The sequence below is a fragment of the Takifugu rubripes genome, chromosome 1 (genome assembly GCF_901000725.2).
Source record: "Takifugu rubripes chromosome 1, fTakRub1.2, whole genome shotgun sequence".
In the NCBI taxonomy this organism is placed as follows: Eukaryota; Metazoa; Chordata; class Actinopteri; order Tetraodontiformes; family Tetraodontidae; genus Takifugu; species Takifugu rubripes.
Genome location: NC_042285.1, coordinates 11,115,050 through 11,142,038, shown reverse-complemented (window position 1 = coordinate 11,142,038; position 26,989 = coordinate 11,115,050). Strand labels below are relative to the sequence as shown.

The 26,989-nt window shown below is 41.9% G+C and overlaps 1 protein-coding gene across 3 annotated transcripts; it reads left to right on the top strand.

Annotated features, from left to right (window-relative positions):
• The first annotated feature begins 52 nt into the window (after nt 1–52).
• Nucleotides 53–25,360, top strand: mpp2b (MAGUK p55 scaffold protein 2b). 3 transcript variants are annotated; one of them, XM_011604107.2, is made up of 13 exons: nt 53–226; nt 5,359–5,438; nt 12,263–12,363; nt 14,709–14,861; nt 15,113–15,268; nt 15,423–15,650; nt 21,168–21,299; nt 21,751–21,853; nt 22,756–22,824; nt 22,915–23,076; nt 23,246–23,448; nt 23,719–23,847; nt 24,398–25,360. In XM_011604107.2, the coding sequence occupies exons 2-13, from the start codon at nt 5,408–5,410 to the stop codon at nt 24,572–24,574; spliced, it is 1,644 nt and encodes a 547-aa protein (XP_011602409.1). In that variant the 5' UTR covers nt 53–226; nt 5,359–5,407; the 3' UTR covers nt 24,575–25,360. The 3 variants fall into 3 exon arrangements, with proteins under 3 accessions (XP_011602409.1, XP_003961370.1, XP_029700814.1); XM_003961321.3 differs by having other exon boundaries at nt 53–360; XM_029844954.1 differs by lacking the exons at nt 53–226; nt 5,359–5,438 and adding an exon at nt 6,578–6,822.
• Nucleotides 25,361–26,989: the final 1,629 nt, after the last annotated feature.

Sequence of the window (26,989 nt, the reverse complement as noted above, 5' to 3'; positions counted from 1 at the left end):
GATGTCGCTGTTTCGCCGACAAACGCACAGCTCCAGGTTAATCTGTTTTTGCTTCGGTCGTTTTCCCCTACACACCAACTTCACACCGGGGTTCCTCATTTAACACTCATCTGTCGCCGCGCAGATCTGGACGGGCATCGACTTGGAGACAGACTCAGAGCCCGCTCGGCATCCATTAGTCTTCTAATCAATGGAGCTATCTCTGAGCCCATCGGAGCCGCTTTAGGTGAGGTCTTATCAAAGATAGCAATTTGTGTGGGCTGTCTTCATCTGCCTCCGATCCTGTGGAAGTGACTGCACAGATTAAGGCTGCAGACCCGCTGCTGAGATCCCCCAGACGGTTCTCTGGGTAAGCGACAGGTGAGCGCTTCGAGCCGAGTCTCTATTTCCCTACTGTTGTTTAGCTCTGGTAGCCAGATCGGCGTCTGCTATGGAGACGTCCACCTTCGTCGCCAGGTGGTAACCATTTATCGCGCTGGTGGAAATGGGGGGTAACAAGGTGATCTGGTTTCCCTTATCGGCTGAATTAAGACCCATCTGCTGTTTTATACATGTTTCTTCAAGATATGAGGGAAAACACGCACATTCCGCACAAGGCAATTGCATATGACGATGGCCTCGTGCGCCTCAATCAGTGGTCGCGTGCATTCTTTATTTTTGTTTGTTTTTAATCACCAGAGGCCTAAACGACCAGCCCGAAAGAGCGTCTGTCCTTTAATGAGACGTCTAACTTTTCATTTTCAGCTTAAACTTCTGGAAATTAATTCGATCCCTAGTAATGAGCAGAGCGCGTCACGCACCTGTGTATTTCCGCTGCGCATGCCCACAGGCGCGCGCATAGACGTCTGAGCGCGTGGTGACCGCGGAAGGGAGGCAATTGTGATTATCTATACCGTGAGATGGCCATAAATATTCAAATAATGGGATCGATCACTTTTACTTCTTATTACTATAATTTTTTGTTTTTTAATTATCATGAGGCATTTATTTTCACCTTGAAGTTGTTGCAATCGAAACTTTATTTGAATATTCTTGTTTGTAATCATGTTTTTTTGTCACTACTTTAGATGGAGTATTTTACATTAGGGTTTAGGATTTGTAGTCCAGATAAAATGAAAAATATTATGATCTTTAAAATTGTAGCTCGTGGCATTACAGTGGAAGTAGACATACTGATCAAGCCTAAAACTTCTTATAGCTACATGTACTCTCTGTTATAACAAACTGAAGACATTGTTGGTCTGGGTGATCTACCGCCAAATGACACAAGTATTCTGACTTTAGAATACAGGTACATTTATAAATAACTTACAATTAAATCCAAACAAAATAAAAATGCTCATGACTTTATCGTGTTTAACCTGATGCTTTTAATCTGAAAAACATCGGACCATCCTGTCTTAAGCTCCATGTTCCAAACAGCTACCACAAGTTATGGTAAACTCTTTTGTCGACTTTCTCTTGTGTAGAGTTGACAGAAAACAGTCTTTTCTTTACAATGTGTCTGCAGAACAGGCAAGCAAATCTGAGTGGCTCCCTGGTATATTATTGAACCCAAACACCACCCCTGCTGTTTTCTGTATTGGTCAAATCTGGTCCGACCGGCTACACCCTGTTCGTGCAAAATGTGATAATGTCGTTACAAACGGCCACAGTATGTCCTCTCCTCTGCTGGAGTGGAGGAGCAACAACACTCATCTGTGCCGTTGAGTAGGAGGTCTGAGAGTTGAGGTGGGAGCTGGTCTCTGAGAAAATGCACCTTCGATGATAGTGGTGCACCAGTACTAATGGAAACCAGTGTTTCAACTGTTTTTATATAAAAAAATAAATAAATAAAAAAATGTGTTCTTATGTGGATTGAGACTGAATATAGAAGTACAAATATTAATATAAATGTTTCAAGTTCACTCCTACACCAGAAGGAAATGTCATACATTTACTGTTTTATAGTAACATTTTTCATGTTAAGAGTATGGATCGCTTAAAAATTGTTACTTCTGTTAACTTTGTGCTTGTTCTCAGTCTGTCAGTTACATTAGTAATGTCCTTGTCATGGCTACTTCCCTGCAAAGAAGGAATGTCTAATTGAAATCCTAGTATGGTGGTGATTGTTAACACCCCCCCACCCCCAGCCCTTTAGTCTCTCAATGGTATGTACATGACATTTAACTCTAATTACACTAATTATTACTTGTATGCTAAGAGACAAAAAATAAGCACATAATGAATAGCAAAGTTCATCAGGTTTTGTTACACGGTGATTCTCTAATGGCTCTACAATTGGTTGCCCTACAATATAATGGTGTCATGTTTTCATTATTTCTGAGTCAAGACAGTTGAATATTAAGCTTTCTATCTATCATATTCTACATATAACCGTGCTGTGGAGTTTTCCTGGTCCCTGGAAGTAAATTCTGTGTGATAACCTACTGGATGTTTGACACATTTTAGTTTCTGAGAGGATCCAACCACCTTGGCTTTAAATAGCTCCGTTTTTCAGGGGAACTGATTAGCGCTTGTTTCAGGAAGTTGTAGGTCGAGAAGGGGTCTGGAAGTCTCTTGACAGAAGGATCTCCAAGCAGAACATAAACGAACCAGTCTTTATTATCATGATTTTCTTTGGAATCCCAGGATTTTAGTAACAGAGGTTTCAGCTGCTCCCTTCTAAATTACACAAATTATTTTTTTACTTAATGGAGAGTGCTGTTTATGGTTCTGGGAACTGAATTTTTTTAAAAAAAAGCTTCTCACTGCATGTACATTAAATAAAAGGTTAGATTTTGGTAAACACAGTAATAAATAATTTATGACTGTTAATTCAGCTGTGACGTTGATTTCATTCCTCTGAACTGCAGCCCAGACTCTTTTATTAGACCTAAATTTAGATCCAGCTTATTATTATTTTACGCATTTTCCCTTGTTGCCATGGTGAAGCGCCGGGGGAAAAGGCAAAGAGCTGCTCACGGTTGTCTTGGATACAACGTTTTTTCCCATGTTAAATAATGAGAGGAGCAGAACCTGTGGGAGCACAGGTTTATTTTTAGGCCTGACGCCAGCCTGCATGTGTGGATTAAGACTTGTTTGGACACAAGTGTGTGTGCGTCCATGTGTCTGTGAGCATGTGTGCGAGCTGTAATTCAGTCTCACCGTGGAAACAGCTCAAGGCATTGTACACTTGGCTTCCATACAGTTAGGCTGCCACATGTTGTGGCTCCAGGCCAGACTTTCCTCAAGGATCTGGTTGTTTTAATTCGTCTGTATTTTAATTTGAATGTTTTATATGCCCGTAATGGCTAGCCTGAACTACTTTGAAGGAAACACTTCACGCTGCTAAGTGTCCTCCTTTATGGAGAAATAGATGCGATAAATGACATTACTCTTATCTCCTGTTTCCTCGCGAGAGTGCTGATCTTACTGACTTAATTCAAATTAGCACAGAGGCGAGTCAGCCTATTCAGAGAAATGCTGGAAAAAGGGAAAAATACGGCAGCATTGATTCTACTACATTTAAGAGATATTTCCCAGGCCACAGTTTTACCTTTTCTAATGCTTTTTATGAGCTTAGAAGAAGACAAATGTAGTCTGTGGTCTGACACAAAAACCTGCACCCTGCTGGCTTCTTGTGTCACTGGAATGACAGTGTTGTCTGATATGAATATGAAATATGATGTCATTGCAGCTGCACTGCCGAGTCACTGCAACAGTGGTCGTGCAGCTGCAGGATTGTGTGTGTGAAGTTTAGCAACGCCACACTCAGTCCTGGCACTTAAACATTCAGCTGAGAACAGCTATTCGATCTTTAATTGTGGGGATTGATTACTGGTTGCGGCTCTTATTAGGCATTTGAAGTGTTCCGCAAGAAAATGAACAATTTAAAAAGGAAATTCCACCATTGCTGCACCGTCATTAAAGCTGGGCTGGTTTTTACTGTGCGGCAATTACCAGTCAGACAGGGAGAGTGAGAACCGACCCACTGTGAGAGCCCCCCCCCCCCCAGTGCTGTCAGCACACCTCCGGCATGGCCAAGCTCAGCTGCAATCGGCTTTGGCTTCTTAGCAGCCGCGTGGTCTCTGCATACTTTTAACAAGCTCTGTCATTTCACTGTGCAAACATGGGTTGCCCACCGCTGAGCCTGGGACATTGGTATGTGGTATTATGGACTCGAATTGCTCCTTTCCAGCATTTGGGATTTAGCTTTGGAGTCTTTCAGAAGCAGTTGTAGATATTGATCAATTACTGCAGACCAGATGCTTGTTCTGTGGAGAAGAAATGCTCCGAAAAGGTCAGCCACCACAGACAGCCACAAATCAATACAGAGTGGAAATTGGACTTGTACAAAATGCAATCTAAATAATATAATCTAATAGTGCCCGAAATATTTTAAAAATGAATCATTTATTCCCTAATAAACTGGTAAGCATCAGTACAGATGCTGCAGGTGTTTCCAGAAGTCAATCTAAATCCATTTGTGACTGTGACACCTGGGGACAAAAATCACACTGTAATTCTCTGCAGAAGATTTTATGGTAAATCTGATTGCTGCAGGGGTATTTTCTTCTTTAAAGTGCATGTGACCAGCATTTTTCAGGGTAAATACCATTTAGATGTTTCCTCCTCTCTGTGTATCCATTTTAAATTGCAAAAAAATTTCAAAAATGCTTTTAACCTGCTAATATAAAATTGTTATGGAAAAAAAGGACCATTGCGGGATCATTGTATTATATTTATTGATGACTAAAGGAGTGAAGGATACAAATATCTTTAGTAATAGCAAAGTCCTGTTAGGCTGCCCTGCTGCTCCTGGTTAATGATGATGACATTAAAATAGAACATCGCAGCCTCTTCCTCACCATCAGAACTTTTTTCTTCCTCATCATTTTTCTTGTTTGGCCCCGCGTGTTTCTAGCCTGACAACTCCCATGCTCTAGCCTCCTTTTGTTTTCTTCTCATGACATTTTATTCAGTCAAAGTCATCTTTACGCCACAAAAAGCATACCAGCGTCACGCCCATTAAACCCCATTATCTCACCCCCCTACAGTTCACAGTGGTAAATTGTGCTTTTGTAAGTGCTGAGGTATAAGAGCCGCATACTGATCTTCCGGGGCCCTTCTGTGATGCAAAAGTTTTTATGTTATTTCTTTTTCATATCCATTCATTAATGTGGGTTGAGGGGAGAAAACCAGGTTTGGGATGTGAGTATTATTATTATTATTATTATTATTAGATTGCGTCTTTTTCTTCACAAGTTTGCAAATTCATTTTGTCAAAGAACCTTCTTTCTTCAAGTTCTCAAAAAGACATCATCAGTGTGTTCAGTGCATCTCCATTTTTTCACTTCTCTCTCTCTTTTATTGCAGTTGACCCAACAAATTTGGTGAAGGTTGCTGGGAGAAACCCATTTTCAAAATGCCGGTGGCAACATCCAGCTCTGACTCCAGTAAGTGCTTCGGTCCTGCTACAATGAGGGCTTTAGTGTTTGTCTTTGTCTTTGTGAGAGCGATACCATGAGAGAAAAGGAGGGGACAGTAAAGGCTTGAAGATTATTCCCTGGCTCAGGACTTGTATCTCACCTTCCCAGTTGTAATGTGAATTAATGAGCTGTCTAATGCAGCACTGAGACGCTGGCCTCAGATCTGTCATTCCTTTGAATCCTTTGTGGCTCTGTGCCTGAACATGTCAAATCCAGCTACATGTGGCAGCAGACACACAGGCAGTCATGCATTTGCTCAGATCTTGCCTTCCATTTTTGTTGGCATTAAGTGAATGTTATGTGAATAACCGCTAATACGTTAAAACCAAACCCCCCAGCTTTCCTCCTCAAGTGCCCTTTACATCAAAGATTTTCATCCCAGTTATCTCGAATAAATGGAAGTTTGATTTTAAAGGCTTGAAATGGTGCTTCTGCTTGAGAAGCAAGAGGAGTAAGTGTCCCACTGCTGCACTTGAATGAGTTTCTGCTGGCACGGGATCCACTTTAAAGTAAAAGAAACACAAAAATAGAGTTTAAAATATGTCGTGAGTGTTGTTTTGATGAAAGCTGTCTGGGTGACTGGTATTTTTAGTAAGTTGCAGTAAATCATTTTTTCTAAAGAAGCTTGTGTCTGTTTTCATAAAAGAATGCTTTAAAAATATAAAGCGGCCTTTTCGCTGAGGCTATTTCTGCAGCACCTCAGAAGAGTTCAAGCAGATCACTTTTTTTTTTTTAGATGTCATTGGGATATTTTTGAACGTCTGAAAGCTAAGAATTTTGGAATGTCCTGGATTTATAAATGGAAAGCACAAAGATCTCTGATAATATTACCACATGGGAAACATTCTTAGTAAAGGAGCATCATCACTCGTACATGGACGTCAGCTCCCTAAGCCCCGCCTTCTTTGCCCGATTCCCTCCTATGAGCCAACCTTCTGCTTCTCTTTCCCCCAGTTAACCCCCACAGGGAAGCCTGCAGGGAGAAAATGGTACTGCCTCCTTTCTCCAGCCTACTAGAGCAAGCATCACACCTCCCCCTTTCTTTCCCATTCTCTCCACCCTCTTTTGCTCACGCTCGCAGCCCTCTCTCGTTTCCATCCATTCATACGAAGGCACTCAGCCAGGCGTAGCTGATACACGTTCACATCATGAGCAAGTGAAGAGGGAGGAAGAAGCGAGAGAGTGAGAGACGGAAAGAGAGAGAGACTTCTGCTTCAGATACAGTATTGGGTGTGTTACTGTAGAAAGGTGTAGTTCTCTATGGCTGGCACTGTGTTTGGAAGGCTCTCCTTGGAGAAAGGGGACTCTACCAACTCCCTGGAGGGCCTGGACAATAAACTGGGGACAGAGGGTAAGACCACCAGTCGCTACCTGCAGCATGTGTGAGGGATGCAGCTTTTTTCTTAAAAATGAGCTTCTAGACTAAAACTAAAGTGGGTGGAATCACTGTTGAATGACAGCGGGCAAAAAGGTGATGTGGGCATGGGCCAAATTTGCATCGGACCTGTGTATGATGTGCCGGTCCAGCGCTCTAATGTGTGATGAAGATGAGCAGAGGCAGATCCAAAACCCCAGCCGGCACGTGAAGCACTTGATCTGTGGTAGGCGAGGAGATCAGCTTTGTTTCAATTCATTGCTTTAATATTACCTCCCAAGAAAAAACTTTAAGACTTGTGAAATAAGAACGGGTCAAAGTAATCATAATAATGCACAAGCGATAAAGATATTGCTGAAATCGTATGGCGTGGGAGAGACCACGCATCCGCTTCATAATTGATGAGAGTTGATAAATATTACATAGAGATGTATATAACTAGTCTTGTATGATGGCTTCTGTACAGGAAGTGTCACCCTTCTTTCCTCTGTTGTCATGCGAAATAAGTCCGGCGCTAGATGGATCATGACATCATCGCGCGGGCTTAAGGCACGTCACACAGCACTGTTGCAACTTATCCTTTGCTGTGACACCCGACAAGACACCAGCGACAACAGCAATGAATCACGTTCTCTGTCAGGGCAAATTTCATCAGTTCAGTTTAGTGTGTGAGCTCACGTGCATGTGAAAGAGGGGGAAAGAGATTCCTGGGAGCATTGTATATTCATGGCGAGTAGGGGGTCATCCATATGCAGCAGTGTTCTGATCAGAAGCGCTACGTCTTAAAAGCGTCAGACCAACCTTCAGATATCTCAGGGAGCTTTATCCTCCCTTTTTACACAGACACACACACACATTCAGATGCAACTGTGTGGAATAATGAAGTAGTATTAAAACAGATGGATCACCAAGTGTTTGTAGATTAGCCTGTCAGAGATAATTGCAGGGTCTCAAGTGAATGGACCGATTTAAGTGTGGGGGATATATAGTAAAGCAGCTTTTCTATCAATTATTTTATGCTGATTGCTACCTGGTGATCTTTGTTCACTCTGAAATTAGCTCTTGAAGGCAAGTAAATGTGCAGTCAAAATGTTGAGATCCAGTTAAAGAGCATTTTCTGGGAACTGAAACTGAGATTGTGCCAGGTGTGAGAGTGTGATGGGACCTACTGTCCATTTGCAAAATGTCAACAAATATCAAGTGTTGGCTTCAGTGGTGACCTTCAGTCAGATAATACGGCTGCACACCTATCGTGCCAGATGGGAACAAGCATCTCCATGGCAATGAGGTGACTTGAATAGCAATCTTAGTCCTGTCTTCCATTTGATTGGTTACTGCGCCACATTCAAAGGTTTTTTTTTTTAAAGGCCTTTAATGCAGTCGTTTATTTATCCTGTTGGTAGGATGAAGAAAATTCAATTTTTTAAAAATCTCCAACTACAAATGATATCATTGCTGTCCCCTTAACTCTGTTAGCTCTGTATTGATTGACTCTTCCTCACACAATCATGTTATTGAGCCTGTTGTGTTGGGAAAATGACGTTAAGTATCACGCAATTAGGAGACACTGAGTCAACAAGATTCGTTGCTTCAGCGTCCCACAGCCAACCCCCGCCCCTCCTCTCAGCAGCAGTATCCCACACTACCTGAAAAGAGTCACCCAGGCAGAGGGAGATTTGATCGCACAGGTGTTTTTCTGGCAGAACGAATCGTTACCACCTGCGTGATTAATTCAAACTTTAGTGAAAAAACAGGAAAACCTATCCATCTAAAATATCTACGCAAATGACAGGAGAAGATTGCTGCTTTTTCATGGAAACTTACCATAGATAAAGTATTTTTCTCCCATGCATTCACCTTTTATTTTTCTTTGCTTTCTGTTTAGTAACTCGACTGATTTTGTCATTTGCCTAGTTCATGCACAATTTTTCCAGTGAATTTTCAAAAATTTATGTGACTTATGTGGTGTTCTCCCATAAAACAAATTTGAACTGATCAACTACCATTTACCTTGAATAAACTTTGAGTGGGACCAGGCTCATATCTGCTAATAGAACTTTGCATTTCTTCCAAGCAAACTTCAAAGATGCACTTTGTATTTAGATGTATGCAAGGCCATCAGAAACCTGAATCCTGAGGGGACCCTTAAATAACCACCAAACGTCTGTGAAGGCCCAAGAATATTTGGCACTTTTTGGTTTTGTTGTCATCCACACGGTACATTTTCCGTACAGTGAGAGAGAAAAAAGGCTGCAGCATGTTCGGGAAACAATGAGAATATCAATGAGTTCTCCAGAAGGAGATCGCTCAGAGTTTCTCACTGCTGACACATGCTGCACTTTAAAAAGGTTGAACATTGTGTGTCTTCATTGTCATCATACCCACTGTACCCACAAGTTTCCCCTTAACAGTAGGTAAACATTTAATTTAAGAGGCAACCATATGTTATAGTAAAATTACGTATTTCTGTGTCTTTATTTTGATTCTATTGATCTATTTATAGCTATCCTAAAACATTTTTAATGACATGAGTGCTATAAATATTCCACTCGCAAAGCCACTGAATCTTTTCTTCAAGTTGATAAAGATCACTGCACACTCGACCTATTTATCCCCGGAAGTTGCAGCGGTCCAGCCATTGTTTTGATTGCGAGACTCTAGAAGCAGCAGAGTCCTCCTGAGAGGGACATTACCACAGGCTCATGCCCCACATCCCCTCCTCCGTCATCGGTTTCCCTAACCACTGCTACTTAGCAACAGAACAGCCTTCAACCTCAAGTGCTGGCTAGCAAGTCCTTGTTCCCCCGTCGTGCTCTAACCATAAACGATAACAAACCAGACTGTGTTTTGCTCCCCGTGATGTTGACTTTAACTGTGACTTGAAGGTGAACTTGGGCTCAGATCAGATTTTTTCCTCTATCCAAGGCCCTCCACCCCGCTTGTCACAGAGTCAAATCATCAAGCACAGTGCCATTCTTGTGTATTGCTCTCTTGTGAACAGAGATTCACGTATTTATACTTTCAAGAGTTGGATTTTGTGTGCACTATATACTAAAGGGAATTTAGAGTCACTGAGGTGGAAAATGAGCGTCTCCTGGGTCCTCACCTGTACACGTGGGGAAAATCCTTCGGGTATTATGCGTAAGAAGGAGTTCATGATGAAAGACATTGAAAATGTTCATCATCTCAGTGACATCTATGCTGGTTTGTGCAGGGAAGTGTTCCCCAGGGTGATAGGGCATTGGTAATAAATGAGCTTTGAGGGGGGAAAATTAGATATGTGAAGAATAAAGCCAGAAACGGTGTGCCCAGCACTTTCTGTCAGATTAAGACCTAGCACAAACATTTGGTACAGAGACGTTCTTTGAGAGGAGCCAAATTGCAGGCAATAACAAGTCTGACAAAGCAGACGTTTACCGATCTCTGCGAATAATAGAATGACCTCGGCTACTGTCAGACTCCCGAAGATGGTTTATTGTAATATTGTCTCACAATCCCTGTGCAGCCTCCAGGCAATGACAATATCCAAACCTCTTTTCTAGTTCTAAAAGACCAGAATAATAAAAATGCATTTGGGTAAAACTCAAAGGAAGGTGGAATCAGGAGGGCCCGCAGCAGCAGCTTTCAGTCTGGATTATTAAAGTGAATTATGCAGGAATTAATATCCAAGCTGCTGGGCTGAGATTCTGTTCCAGGCATGAATCTGGAAACTGCTGGGAAAAAATAACAGGCCCTCACTGCAGATGTCTTATTAATGTAATTTACTTAGGTAATTATTCAGAGGGCAGATGGTCAGTGTCATCACCAGGGTTCACTCTCTCTGACTCCCGGTCTTGAGGATGTTCTCCATATTGCTTAGATGTTTTACACGCACAGCCTCTCTGTTATAATGGAGCAAATCGGATGGAACGGGGAGAATTTAAAAAGTAAGTTGGAAGTCAAAATTGTTGAAATCCACATGGTGTTTAGTTGTTTGTCTCTAAAGAGCTTCAGAATTCAAATCAATTTGAAACTTAATGAAAGTGAAGCTGTTCTGGGAAGAGACATTTCACTTTGCCCCCCTTTTATTTTATTTTTAGATTCAAAAACCTCCCATTAAACTGTTTTATGTGGCTGACTGAAACCTTCATTACCATGTTATTAAAGTAACATTGTCTCATTTGTAGCAACAGATGGATTTGAGCATGCTGACTGGGATGTTTCAACTGGTGGGTGGATTACCTTCACATTTTGCTCAGATTATATCCTGAATGTGCAGCCATTGTCAACAGAGGACAAAAATTGCGTGACCCAACCACCACCAAATGCTTTAAGCCATGGAATGAATTTCAGAATTAATTACCATTAGGGCGGTCTCCATGAATGTGTTAATGCTGGATGATTCATTTTAGGAATTAAAACGTGCAGGATAAGCTGTGAAGCTAACATTGTAGCCTGATAGGCACCACTGAAGTGTGACGAGCAGCGGAGCCAAGTTCAGTCATACAAAAAAAACAAGAATCTGCCGGCCTATTAAATGGAACTTTATGTGCAGATTGTATTTTTTCTACAGTGTGATCGTATAGCGAACTGGAATAGCTGTGTGATGCCAGCGTTTTGTGGCATGCACCTATGTGCAACTTTGTTTCTAAAGAAGACTTTAGGGAAGAAAACAATAACCCAAATTGATGCTTGTTTAATCTAATTATTTCACTGACAGCAACTGGAATCCCTTCTGCAAACCAAAAAAAATACAATTAGCATTGTAAAATTGGTCAAATAACTTCCAAAATGCTCTGCAATGGCCTTATTGCAATGTAAGTCGCACCTGCCTTGAGGAAGTTAAGTTTCTTACCTCAGAAAAAAACAAAACCAGCTTAATGAATAAATAGTTTTCTGACAGCTGTGTACTGTGATTAATTCCAGCTGGCACTGGGATGATGATGGAGTGTTTAATGTTTTAATTTCTCTTGCTTTCAAAGCATCGTGTGTGTGTGTGTTTGTGTCTGTGTTTGTGTGTGTTTGGCTTACAGAAGTGCTTTGCAGCATTAATAGCATATGCTTATAGCCTCAACATATTGCATTTAAACGAGTGTCCCTCTTCTCCTTTGGTAGCCCACTGCAGCCTGCAGCAAAATCCAAACCCATCTCTTCCTTTTGGTTTGGTGCTAGTGGGATCTTAGTTGCATTTCAATCCTCTACTGTTGCGTTTAAGAGGAAGAAAGTGGGGATTTGTAGAAGAAAGATACAGCCAGAAATGAAGAGGAAGGACACTGACAGCACTGAAAAAGCAGACAACTGTGAAGCAGCTCCCATTTCAGTCCTACGCAGCCCTGAGATACTGTAACACTGTAAAATACCTGTTTTGCGCTCACTGTTTTTCTCTCGGGTGGAGTAAAAACGGCATTTTCTTTTCTTTCCTGTGTGTGTTTTGCAGCCATGCATCAGGCCCTGGACACGCTGAGTGACAGCACAAGCTCAACTACTGCCAACGACCTGGACCTCATCTTCCTCAAGGGCATCATGGAGAGCCCAGTGGTGATGAGATCTTTATTTTACACCCTTTGAAATATCTACAGAACATCTGTTTGTGTGTTTCTGTGTGCCCTTGTGTGTTTGTTTCATTCAAAATTCATTTTATTCATTTATGAATACATAAATGGATCATTTCTGTTCAGGTGTCATTTGCATGGCATGTCTGGATATAATCCTTTCTGTAATGTTAAAAAGATCTTTGAAATTCACCAATTTCTGTGATGCTACAGCCTGAGTAGCTTGGTAGGGAAAAAAATGCAAATTAATATGAACACCTGGCACATGTGGTTTTTTATTTGGTACAATGAATCGTGACACCTAATATGCCCTGGTTGACAATGCAGGCATGATTACATAGAAAATGCTTTGTATTAGCTACAATATACAATAAAACTTTAATTTCAACAAACTAGTTTTAGACTCTGGAGGGTTATGGAACAATGGGGATACAGCGTGTGTTGTTTCAGGCCTGTAGCTCATCTGTAAGAAAACATCCATCTCTGGGTTTTTCCTCTAACATTAAACAATGAGCATGGAAAAGAAAAAAATTCTGTTAAGTAAAAATTGGCGATTTTCTCTTTTATAGCCTCTCTGTTAACAGTTTTTAATCAGCTAAATCCTGATTCCAAATAAGTAATGCATAACTAAAGTGATAAATCTCTGAACACCATTAAGGAGGGGGGTAAATGTGAAGTTAGTCTCCATTCCTTTGCTGTAATCTCTGCTCATTCTTCAGGTGCACTCACCTTACTAAATCTTCTGAAAAGGACCTCCACAGCACTTTCTGCACTTCTGAAGTATTTCTTTCCTCCATGACACGTATATAAATATTCCACCAATACAATGGTGTGCTGGGCGGAGAAAATTTACATTTACATGCTTAAACACTGCCAGAAATTGCCAATTCTGCGACAGACAGTACAGAAAGCTGCTCTCAGCCCAGCCTTCAGTTGTGTCACAAATATGAATGATGGCGACACTCGCAGTGAGCGGATGTCGACAACAGCAGTAATCGTTATGCAGAAGCACATCTGCAGTGCTCCTTTTAACAGGCTCTGACTCGGTACTTGGTTCATATCAGGACTATAGAGGCACTTAGAACCATTCAAACTGCTTTAGGACATTACGATCTACAGCTTTTGCATGTTCAGGCTGTAAATAGCTACTAAATTCTTAATATTATAATGAGCCTGTCTCTAAAGAAATATTCTACTGGGAAGGCGAAAGCAAATTAGTTAAAGATGTGTTCTTCACTTCCACTGGTATGTTGCAAAAAAGGTTAAATAGGTTTTTACATCTGCGACCAGCAGTGCAGTCAGAGAACATGCTGACGATGGAAAAAAAATTCTCTCAATTACAAAGTGGAAATATCATTTGAGAAATGTTTGCAGTTGTATTAAAATTGCATAGACTTGAGTGTGTTTAGTACTCTAGATAAGGTTTGCATTTGCTCCAGTCAGCTTCCCCCACGACATGATGCAGCCCCCACCATGCTTCAGGGATATTAGGCAGGTGGTGAATGTGCCTGGATTCTTCCGATCAGGGTGCTGAGAAGCTGAGAGTTAGGGCCAGAGAATCTTTGTTCTCATCCTTTCTTACTCTGATACATGTTGTCAGCTATGAATTTTAATTTTGCAAGAAGGAGGAATTAAGGATTCAGCCTTGTTGCTAGTAATCAATGATAAAAGGGTGACAACTGTCTGCTTGGGTCTCTAAGTGTGATATTCTGCCTCTCCGCTGGATCATCCCTCTTTTTCTCCACAAACACAAACAACGCTGCAGGCGAGTCGGCCGTCCTGGGACTGACATCCTCTGTGGGATTGCTTGACAGTGAGATTGTTCAGTGTTTTGGTGTACAGGTACAAATATATTAAGATGCAGACATCTATCTTTCTAGCTATCTAGCCATCTCTATATCTATCTGCATATTTCTATATCTCTATCTATAGTGTTCTAGTCCTTAAACTAGTTTCAAAAACAAGAAGGAAGGTCTGTAATACAAATGACATGAGGTGGAATAAATCATTATATTTCATCTCTGACCCTGAGCTGTGGAATCCATGTCCAATAACCAGTGAGGCTTGCCTCCTTGGCAGCAGAAGAGGAGTGAAAAATGAATTCTCTTGAAATATTGATGTTTCACACCAGCACACCCAACCCTAGAGGGCAGAGGATTTGACTCCAGTTTGTGTTCAATTTTCATGGTTTGTTTGCAACACCCGTTGGAGATATAAGCTGCGCGTTGTCCTCAGCGGGCGGTTTCTTTAAGCATTTTACTATTGTGTCCATATTTCAAAACAAATTGGTTCCAGGTTCTCAACTGGATTTGTTGTGTGATCGAATTACAGGCTCACGAGCAATTTGAAGAGCCCAAACTCGAGGCTGTGAGGGAGAACAATGTGGAGCTGGTCCAAGACATACTCAAAGAGCTGAGTCCGATCGCACACAGCAGTCAGGCCGCCGACGAGCTTGTGCGCATCCTGAAGGAGCCTCACTTCCAGGTCAGGGCTTATTGTAGCTGGCAGGCATGTGGGTTAAGTGTTTGATGACTTGTCAATGTAACATTGATTCTTAATGGTGCATATGGAGCTAACACGTGTTGCCAACATGGATTAAATTGATCTGATGTGGATCCGGAAGCTCTGCACTGGTCAGAATGACCTGATTTGTGCTGCATAGGATCACACGTGCAATGTGTTGACGTGCAGTCTATGACATCATCGCCATCATTTTTCTTTTTTCAAATTTGCAGTCTCTCCTGGAAACGCACGACTCTGTGGCTTCCAAGAACTATGAGACCCCTCCCCCCAGCCCCTGTTCGTTCATGGATGCAGCCCTGAATAACCAACCCGTTCCCCCAGACGCAGTCAGGATGGTTGGCATTCGCAAAGTGTCCGGCGAGCACTTGGTGAGTCCGCTCGATAAATGCTTGGGTACCTGTTTGTTCCTCTCACCGTCTACCCAAAAATCTTCGAAGGGAAATGGCGGGGAAAGTTTGTTGCGTAAGGGTTGATTTAAATGTCGCAGCTGCTGAACGGTGCGAGGGACAAACGTGTGTGCAGGGAGTAACGTTCCGAGTGGAAAACGGCGAGCTGGTGATCGCCAGGATCCTCCACGGTGGCATGATTGATCAGCAAGGTCTGCTCCATGTCGGCGACATTATCAAGGAGGTGAATGGCAAAGAGGTTGGCAATGACCCCAAAGTGCTGCAGGAGATGCTGAAGGAGGCAAGCGGCAGTGTGGTGCTGAAGATCCTGCCCAGCTACCAGGAGCCACACACAGCCAGACAGGTCAGTGGGAAGAACATGCGCACGGTCAGCTTCACATTTCTGCAACTAGATTCTTCAACTTGCAGCCAGTTAGAAAGGATAAAACCACTCCATCCTGACTGGCTTCTCTGGATGGGACTCAGAAATTTGAACTCCACTGCAAGGCTTTAAAGATGGATTTAGATATGTGGCTAACTCTTCTTGGCCTATTCAAGCTTTTGATCATTACCTTTTTAAGTGCCAAAGAGAACCAAGTGTTTGGAGGTCTTACCTGTACTGCTAATGTGTAGCAGGTCAGAGTATCAGAGATGGAAGTAAAAAAACCAGGGAGGTTTTTGAATCAGCTCAACAGTGGCGACAAAGAAATGAATCTGGTATCAGGATCAAATTCAGGACATACAAGACCATCCTTGAATAGGCTGTTTTTACTGGTAGTTAATGCAAGTTAAAGTAAAAAAACCCAAAAAAAACCTGCTAGGTTAGCCTGCAAATAATGACCGTGCTTTTTAATAGTTTAACTTTACTAAAAGGGGAGAAAAGCAAAGAAATCAAAGCAAAACTGGTTCGGAGTTTCAGTCTTTCTAATATTTGAAAGAAAATCAAAACATAAAAAACTTCTTAACATGTTCATTTTACAGCTGCCTTTGGTCATTTCAACCTTTGATATTGTGTTTGTATGTCAACAGTGTGTCGTTATGGAGAAATGCTTTTATCACACACATTACATGTCCTATATATGCCCACATTCCCCATGTTAGGGAGTGTGTGTGCCCTTTTTTGGACCCTTTATTAGGCTCACGGTGGTAGCAGCCTCAGTAACGAGTCACTCCTTTCCCCAACCATTTCCACCAGTTCCGGGAAAATCGCAATGTGTTCCCAGGCTGGCCGAGAAATATGTTCCCTCCAGCTTGCCCTCGGGTCTCCTCCCCAGGGACATTCCAAAAACACCTCCTGAGCTTGCGCGTCCAAGAATTTCTCTGACCACAAGCCCAAAACCAGCTCAACTGGCTCCTCAATTTGTAGCAGCTCTACTTTGAGCTCATGTTATGTTAAAGGTTACCCAACCTGTGGACCAGTCTCATCTCCACCAGTTGTGTTCCTGATCTTGTCCTTACAGGCATTATCCACAGCTCATGATCACAAGGGACCAGAACAGCCTCGGCAGTCCTGTAGGCCCTGCGCTGAGCCGTCTCTCTCAGTGCTATTTAGTGTAGTAACAAGAGCGGTGGGTGGGTGAGTGGTAAATAAACAATGATCCTTCCAAAAACAAATCTAATAATAGGACGTTTCTTCTGTTCCTGTGTGCACTTGAGTACTCGTGAAATTCATGAGCATTAGAACTCTTCTGGTATAATAAGTTGGTTATACCCCTGACTAATCCTACAAAATCCCATACCTTATACAAGTGTATCTAGAAGAACTGTTGATTTGAGGAGAAGATGGGAGCAGGATTTAGTTGACATGTACTCTATATCCCTCTATATCAAAGCATAGGGGAGTTGCTTTGAAGTCTTTGATACAAGACTGTATTTGCTCATGTTTGCTGACTCCTAATTCCAATACCTCATGTCTCTGGCATATATACGCTCATAAAGGTAGATTTTTCCATCAAGATCTTCTTGAGGGCGTCCTCTCATGACCGATAAGTGGCCGTCCGCTTGGATTGTATAATAGAGGTTGATTAGAAATGCCCGATAGTGTTGGGCTGAGTTGTAACAGATGATGGATGACAAAACATAGACTGTTTTTTGGTCCTTGGTCAAAAAGATTGTTACAAACTCAGAGGCAGCCACCGTGTGTCGAGGCTCTGAACCATTATCTTCAGGCAAATGGAGTATTAAAATATCCAGGGGATTCCAAATGATTGTTTCTTCAATGCTGGAGTTACAGGATGCACAGTTTTGTGTCCGGTGACTTTTACTAAAAGTAGATTGGAACAGGAAATAAGTGGTCTGATTTGGAGATGCTGGTCGTGGTAACTCAATTATTCGACCAAGGTTTAACTTGCAAGACCTGCTGATGCCGCAGCTTTCACACGTCATCGTTTTGCTTATTAAAACTCTTGTGTGCAGCCCACATTTCTCCAACCAAACTAACAAATAATCCAAAAAACAAAACACTATTTTGGGCTCATTTGAATTTGGCAATATGGTGCTTAAATTTAGCAAGGCCTCATTTATGTCAGCAAAATGTTTTCCCGGGTTTTTGAGGGCCGTTAAAAATAGATGGGCAAATTTTGGCGTTTTTGAATGTTTTATCAGAGCCATGGGGGTTTGCTGCTGTAGTTTATCTTGTACCACAGTCAGGTTTAGTGTAGCTTGCAGGGTCGGAGTTATCCACAAGTTGTTCAATCCACTGGCAAACGTGCAGATGTGTCCACAGTAATGTGTCCACATTTCCTCCTGATGGCTCATGGAGCGTTTGCTGAAGCTGGCCGGGGATCCTGCTTTGGGACGCACCACCGATTCCCTGTCGCTACAGTTGCATGCTGAAACGGCCCCTTCGGACTGTTTCTTTGACGTTCTGCTGCAGTTTGAATTGCACAGATCCCTCTCGGTGGAACCAACAGGTTCTGTAGCTGTTCTTGTGAGAACATCCCCATTAATAATATGTTTTATATGACTGACTACAGATGGTACAAGTACAGTTAGGGTTAACATAACGTTTTATAACTGTACTGTTTCTGCGCAGTAATTTTTATTTAAAAACTATTTTTAAATGTATTTGTATATATAATCAAATAAATTTCTGCTTTGACTTTGATACTTATTTATGAAATGGCTTCAAAGTTGAGAGTTTTACAAATCTTTTCAAAAAAGGCATTTTATTTATGAAATACAGTGATCCCTCGCTATATCGCGTTTCATCTTTCACGGCTTCGCTGCTTCACGGATTTTTTTTTGCGAGTCGTTCATTGCAGTTCTCAAATATAAGCGAAGGTGGCATATCCGTTTATAAAAATCTTCTTGCTCAGAAAAAGAGAGCGCCAACAACTACCCATAACAATGTTCTTCTCTCGGAGAAAGACTCCTGCGCCTTCAGTAGAAACAGACGCTCCAGCGGAGCGGAGTCAGGACGAAGAGGCACAGCTGGGACTGAAATACGCCATTGACAATGTTTCCAACCTTGTATTACTAGATTAAAATTATTGTTTTAAACAAATTTTGGGCTTTAAAACAGGTTTTGATTTTTGGTTTCATTCTATAGTTCAGTATTGCATTGTAAAATAATTTAAAAAATGAAGCTGACTACTTCACGGATTTCACTTTTCGCGTGTTATTTTTGGAACGCAACTCCCGCGATAAACGAGGAATCACTGTAATAAAGAAAGAAATAAGCCAAATGCCAGTCCTGATAATATAATATAATAATCAAACCCAGGCTTGATGACGTGAAATGAATGGAATGAACAAAATCTAAATTGTATGACCATCTAATGGAGGGGGGCAGGGACAAAGAGAACTAGGGCTGAATGTTTCGGAAGATGGACGGCTACATTGTTGGAGCCAACTACGCCATCATGTATTAGAAGAACCTGATTAGATCCTTCGTCACACCCACAATTACAAATCGGTGCACATCTGTACCACAGCTGTGTTGGAGGAAATATACAGTATGTAGGGATATGAATGTTGACCCTGTTGTTTTTTGGGGGGGGGCTTTGTCTTAAAGTTGTACATTCTTTACCAAGTTATTGCCAGAATACAGTTTGCAGTTTGCAAGAAAGCAAATAAAAGGGAATTGTGATTGGAATTCATGTTATGGAACTGTTAACTCACAGGATTAGGAGTCAAAAATGTCAAGCAAAGTGGGAGAAAGTCACTGCTTAATAACCTTAATACTGTAGAAACTATCTGTAGTTACATGGCCATCCAGCCATCATTTCTCTGCTCCTCTGTCTATACTAGTGATAGTTGTAAACAAAAAGAAAGCATAAAAAACATCTTCAAAGTTTTTGAACAGCCATTATTTTTTAAGTCCATGTATGACAATGTCTTTTTTCCTTTCAATTTAATATCCAATTTGAAGATGAGTTATGATTCACCCCACCCAAGGCAGATGGGTTTAGATGGGGCAACCGGTCATCAAACAGGTTTATTCTGTAGAGCACAAAGAGATAAATGTTCCAAAACCTTTCTTTTTATTTCTGTTCAGAATTAGTTTAGAAACGCAGCAATGGCGACAGATTCAATAATAGGATGGGAGTTGAGCAGAGCACTTTAATGACTTCTCCATCCAGTACGGGCGTTATTGACCAGTCACTGACTTGGTGCAGTTAAACGAGCGTGTCGATACTGTTCCACGTTCCACATTTAAGTCATGGCTGTGGTTCTGACAGGTACTTATTTGATGTTGTTACAAGTGTCAGACTGTTGCTAATGCTGATGGTGAAGATCTGATGGATCCTTCCCTCTCGTAGATGCAGCATAAATTGGGTGAAATCAGTCCCGCAGATGATGAAAGCATTTCATATGATGAAAGCATTTCATATGATGAAAGCATTTCATATTCAGTACTTTTAACAGTGCAATGTGATTTCCCTCACTGTCCTTTGCGCCACATTTGTTTGGAATATTTCTTCATTACTCTGATTGTAGTGGGACATGCTGAGATTCTTAAAGCATGAATTCAAGCGTATCTCAGAAGAATCGCAGGACTGAACACGGAGAATACTACAGCAGAGTGGGAGTGGATCAGCCAGGAGGCACTTGGGGCTCTTCATCTTTAACCCCACCTGACCTCAGAGAATGTGCAGAATGTGTATTTACAGCAGCCTTTTAAAGGCCCGCATCTCCAAAATGGTCCAAGCAGCTGTGCCCCTGCTTTAAACTCCCTCTGGTATTGCTTAGTGGATGCCGGACATGCAACGCTCTGGCTTGAAATGATGTGAAACGGAAACAACTGAGAACAAACAAACGTGTCACATGTCCAAGATTAGCCTAAGTGCTAATGGTTGTAAAGCAAATTAAGAGATCTCTCTTTTTTTTAATACAATCCAAGCTTCCCCCTTTTGGCTTAGGGGTGTTGCCACGGACCTGCACCATAACCCACCAGCAGGGGGCAGTAAAACACCTTGCAGGTTCTAGTGAAATAAGGCTCTGTTAGACATATTTTTTCTCATATCAAGCACATTTTGCATTAATATTCCCCCCGTGTTGGTGGGAGTTAGTTTTTCACCCATTATTTATGAAATGTGGCAGGTCCAGTTTATAAAAGAATAACATATCATTTCTAACAATTTCTCTACATTTCTTTGAGCTTACCCAACAAACACATGTGGACAGCTCAGTGGCCAACACACACACACACACACACACACACACACACACACACTATGAGAAAAGGCATCATGTGCAGATGAGGACAGTGCGGTTGCTATAGAGACATATTTTCAGTGTTCTCTCTTGTCCTGTCTGAGGGTTAGATTCTGGTTTGGGCTGAACACCACATCATAATGCTTTTGCACTTTCAGGTCTAATTTAGTCTTTAAAACTGAGTTACGTGTACCAACTCATTCCCTCTGTTTGGTCTCCTCAGGCCTTCGTAAAGTGTCACTTTGACTACGACCCTTCTCACGATAACCTGATTCCGTGCAAGGAAGCGGGACTTAGCTTCAACAGTGGTGACATTCTGCAGATTTTCAACCAGGAGGACCTGAACTGGTGGCAGGTCAGTGCCGCCCGTGCTGCTGCGGAGAACCTTTTCTTGTTTCTCACATTCGGTTATGTAGGTTACATCGGTAACCAAAACCAATTTCCTGAGCTTGCCCAGTTTGTTTGACTCTAAAACATGTCTAATCAACTGAATTTACCAACGTTGGATTCTAATCAAATGTGAGCGTACAGACATGATCAAGACAACGGGAAGGTCCTCAGAACTAAAGTTCAAAGGTTAAAGGGCCTTAAATACTTATGTGGAGGAACTATTTAAGTTTTTCTTCATAATGAATTTCAAAAATTCCATTTCCTCTCATTCTGGGGTAGTTATTGTAAACCTGAGAATTTTTTTATTTTGGGGGGGGGGTGGTAGCTGCAACAGAAAATGTGAAAAAAGTGAATGGTGTGAAAACTTCCCCACTGCTCCGTACTCTTTGACAGCTCTTCCTGTGTGTTGCCAACAGGCCTGTCACATAGAGGGAGGCAGTGCTGGTCTAATTCCAAGCCAGCTACTTGAAGAGAAGAGGAAAGCGTTTGTGAAAAGGGATCTGGAGCTAGCGACTGCAGGTAGTCCTCTCAGCAGCATGCAGTGGAGCACAGAAACACTCCTCATTATGCAAATGTTACACAGACTCCTTGCCGCACGAACACACCGGCTACAAAGACAACATCTGTTCCCCTCTCTATCGTGCACACATTTCATGCGGTGCCGCGGCTGCTCATCCCCCCCTCACCTCTCTGCTCTTTTATCCTGTCGCCGAGCGCCGCAGAACCGTTAATGGCATCGATGTGCTCTCTGAACCAGCCGGCTCCATTTAAGATGTGAGCTCAGAATGTCGATAAGAACCCTGTAAATGGAGGTCTGATCAGGAATTCTGAGTTCTCTTCTGAAATTTGGAGTGTCTTGTCTGCACTGAATACAGTCATCAACAGCACAGTGAGTCAGAGCGAGCGGCGTCCCCCCCACTGCAGAGGAAGGTGACAGCCTGGCTGTACTGCCCTTCTGGGAAGGACACGACTGTTTATAAGCACACTCTGACTTCTGGGTGTTACAACTGAGGGCATGGTTTTTTATATACGCGTGTACTTGCATGTATGTGCACAGATATGCTATAAATAGGTGTGTGTGTGTGTGTCACAGTTGGTGCCTTTTATGAAAATAATTACCAGCGGCGTTTCAGTGTTTGTGTCCTCGTGGGGCTCTGATAAGACCCTCCAGTGGCTGAAGAGTCAGCCATATTGAAGGCCCAGCAGATTGCAGGAATCTCAGGTGTTCTCTGGCAACGCTGCGAGGCTTCATCAATACCAGCGCATTACGCCACCTAGTGGTATAAAAGCTTAAGTGTGGATTCTTGGGCCAGGAGCTCGTACAGTTTACCTTAATCATACATCATTTTACTATTTGGCATCACTCATAGACTCAGCAGCGGAGGTTGTGTAATTGATTGTGCGACTGCTGTCTGTCCTAGGCCCTTTGTGTGCTGGAATGGGTGGCAAAAAGAAGAAAAGAATGATGTATTTGACCACGAAGAATGCAGGTAAGCACACCACTGCCATTTTTAATTTAAATTTGATTTAAATCTGTATTCATGATGGTTTCTTACTTTACTCATCCTAATGGGATGCAGAATTTGACCGCCACGAGCTGAAGATATATGAAGAGGTTGCAAAGGTTCCACCATTCAGGAGGAAGACTTTAGTTCTGATCGGGGCACAAGGGGTTGGGCGTCGCAGTCTTAAAAACAAATTGATGGTGTCAGATTCCCAGCGCTATGGCACCACCATCCCCTGTGAGTGCAGCCATGTTCCTTTTGTATTTGATGAACATGCATTCCTTTAAGCACACACCACTGACAAGAGTAAGACAGAAAACTCAGCTTTAGAGATGCTGCTCAGTAATATTTCTAAACCCACGTGTTTAGGGCAGGGGATTTCTGCACTTGACACTCTTATTTTCAGTCACCTCCAGAAAACCAAAGGTGGATGAGAGGGACGGACAGATGTATTCCTTCATGACTCGTAGTGAAATGGAATGTGACATCAAAAATGGCCGATTTTTGGAGCACGGCGAGTATGACGGGAATTTTTATGGGACGAAGATCAGCTCCATACATGAGGTGATGGACACAGGAAAAATCTGCATCTTGGATGTGAACCCACAGGTAGAGGAAACACGTCCGCTCACCTTTTTCTTCTTCCTGCCCTTCCCTTCCACTAGATTTGTATTCTTTCATCAATATCTGCAGCATTTCGTGCTCCATAAGATTCATCCATCCCATATTTGATCACATCAGTTTAATTTATCAGAAAGTCAAATAGTCAGATTTGGAAAGATGCTCCCATGAGCCTTTAATCATATTTTTGCTTTTCATTTGTGCAAATCCAGAAGTTTCTCAGTGATGTTCTCCCCCCCCCCCCCCCCCCCCCCAAAGGCTCTTAAGGTTCTGCGGACATCAGAGTTCCTGCCCTACGTTGTGTTCATTGAAGCTCCGGACTATGAGGTTCTCAAAGCTATGAATAGGTCAGCAATCGAATTGGGAGTGGTTACAAAGCAGATGACGGTGAGTGTGTCCTCTCTGAAACACAGTTTCACCACAGTTTAGGAAGACCGGAACGCCACTGGAGACTGGAGATTCTGCTGTGTTCACCACAATGTTATGACTTCCTCTGGAAACATACGTCTTTCCTCACCACTCTAAAGTGCACAGTCTTTGTGTCACTATGGAGATGTAGAATAAAAGCTCACTGAGAGACATATAAAAATAGACTAAGTAGAACACCAATGAAGCGATTCCCATGCAGTATGATTTACATTACACATTCTGCATCTGTGCAACATTACAGCACAAAAGAATGAAATTCTCAGAAAGAATAAGGATCTAAATAGACGGACAGAGGAACTATCTGGACGCTGTGGGCCTCTTTCACTGTTTCTGTTCAGGAGCAGCTGTTCAAGGGTTGAATGACACTAAAATTCACTGGACAAGAATAATAATAGAGGTGTGCAAGAGGAGGTGGGGTGTCCCATAGAGAAACATGATTTGATGCTGATTTGATGCCCTTTTGTGATGGTTTCATGTTTATTCACATAATCGTCTCTTTTCCTCACAGGACTCTGAGCTGAAGAGGACAGTGGACGAGAGCGAGCGTATTAAAAGAGCTTATGGACATTACTTTGACCTCTGTATCATAAACGACGGCCATGAAGCTGCGTTTCGAACTCTGAGGTCAGCTCTGGAGAAGCTAACCACAGAGCAGCAGTGGGTACCTGTTAACTGGGTCTTCTGAAAGTCTCCAGGAGTTGAGCAGCAAGGTGTCAGGACCCCGAACCAAAGGGGCAGAGGACAATCTAACATTTGTAGCTCCAGAAGTTGGTCTTCCTGGAAACACTGTTAAATCAGAGCCAAGTGTCATGACCAGCCTGGAGTCGAGCCGTTCGTACCAATGCTAGCGTTACTCCATTGAGCCTAATGTAATGATGTAATTTATTTGTCAGGATTTGACTAACTTGATGGATATCTGTTGAGGAACACTTAGAGTCGATTATGAGATTTAGTGCAATATTTCGAGTGAGTGTGTGTCTTTATAAATGTGGAAATAGGTGTAAAGAATGTTTTGCAGCTAACAGTGCTCTTTTTAAGGTTGTTGGAGGAAACTTTTAGCCTTTCTTACTTTATGTAGTGTAACGTTTACAGTGGACCGATAGAACAGACTGAATAAGGAAAAGTTGATACCAAATGTCCTATTTAAAGTCTCTAATTCATGTACCTTATCATTTGATCATGATGTATGGCCGTAGGTGTGTGGAAATGTGATTCTTTTAAAATGACTCAACAATTTTGGAAACTGAATAGCAATAGATTTTATAATCTAAAATTTATATACATAATCATAATTGTTTGCTTTATATTGTATTCACTTAACTTCAGAATCCATCACATTGATCATTGTCAGACATCACCCTCTGTTATTATTTGTAGCACTCGGAACCCTTAAAGAAAACAAAGAATAAACATAAAGTAGCCTACAGTCTGCACTGGTTGTATAATAAAGACAAATATCCTGCTTAAAGCATCAGCTGAAGAGGTTTTTCTGTTATTTATCAACATTTCAGCATATTAAATTCATAATTTTCCCTTAAATGGCTTATGCAGAAAATGAAGCTTTAGTGACTCACTAACTTGATTCTGCTACAGTTTCTACAGATACTATTATCTTATAACTCTCACTGTGCCCTGTGAGAAACAGAAACAAAGTCTAGCCGAGGTGGAAATAGATGCTAGGTGAGGGTGTTGGGGTAGGCTGAAGCCTCCGGAGCGGGTGTCATCCATGAATATGGTGCCAGAGGCAGTGTTATGGGATACATCTCGTAGGCAGGCGGTGGAACCCCTGGCCATACGCTTGTCTGCTTGGGGTCAAACTAGAAGAAAAAAGAATTTTTTTGTATTTACTAAACATTAGTAAAATCAATCTGCAGCTTTATTTATTTTCTTTTTCTTAAATTGAAGTATGTTCTTTCCTGCTTGGAAAATATTAATTCGAAGATGTTTTGGACAGTTACTGGTAATTGGAGAACCCATCACAAAAGGTTCATTCCGACAGACAAGTAGACATTTTTCCACCATTTTTCCACGCAGAAGCCCGTCATTGCCTGAGTAACGGGGCTCACGCACCAGTGAATATGGTGGGGGGTGATCCACGGTGCTGTACCGAGGAGGGAATCTGTCACATCGCTGGTGTTCCTCTGCCTGGCCTCCAGGAGGAGATGCTGTGTGAAACTCGAAAGATGTGTTGCCATCTTGTGTTGTTGGTATGCTGACATTATTTGATGTTCTTTTTCTTTTGACATACAGGTAGAAGCAGAAAAGCACCACAGCTATGGCCATCGCTAACACTGGGGACCTCAGAAAGAACACGTCAGTTATTTCTATATCACAAAGCTTAGAACTTCTTCACATGGAGAGATGCTGTCCTCACTTTAGATACTTACAAGTACTGCAATATATTGGCCATGGTAGTCATGGCAGGACTTGTTTCAACCTGCTGGCATTACTGTGAGGAAATAAGAAAAATACATTGTTGCATCTTCCTGGAAAAAAAAGTTTTATTTTAGTTTAAATTTGTTTATTTGCGTTCGTGAAATAGCTGATTTTGAAAAAGCAAGGATATTTATGTTGTAATAGTAATTTTGGCCGCAAGAGGGCGATGTGTGGAAAAATCCACTTTCACTGCCCGCCTGGCTCAGACCTGCTCTTCCTCTCCTGATTGGCTGATTCAGCGCCACGCCACAAAGCTTTGAGAGGCGCCACCTTGCGGTCAACACAATATTTTCAACATTGTTTCCGCTCTGACTTTCAGACCAAAAAGAAACGCGCTTTGCATCCAAGTTTAAAAGGATAGCCTATTTTTAGAATATAAAAAGTGAAAACATTCATTTTTGAAATTACAGCCATCAAATCTGATTTGTTAGACTTTACAAAACTAAGTGGGGAGATGTTGCATTTTAAATGAGAACATGATACTAAATTCAACTTTTCATTTTTATTTTAATCATTTCATGGAAGTCAAAAAATGTTTTTAAATTCATATTCAAGAGTAACAATTCTCTTTTTTTGGAACTGTGTAGACAGGCTGCCCAACAAGAAGACTCTATAACCTAGGAAATGGCCAGCATGATGTTTGACTTTACACTGTCTTGTCTGT

Bases quoted from the DNA above. Each gene is read 5' to 3' on its own strand.
- mpp2b (XM_029844954.1), top strand. From the start codon at position 6,732: ATGGCTGGCACTGTGTTTGGAAGGCTCTCCTTGGAGAAAGGGGACTCT. The intron at 14,862-15,112 runs GTCAGGGCTTAT...TCAAATTTGCAG, and splicing joins TGAAGGAGCCTCACTTCCAG to TCTCTCCTGGAAACGCACGA. The intron at 23,449-23,718 runs GTAGAGGAAACA...CCCCCCCCAAAG, and splicing joins TCTTGGATGTGAACCCACAG to GCTCTTAAGGTTCTGCGGAC.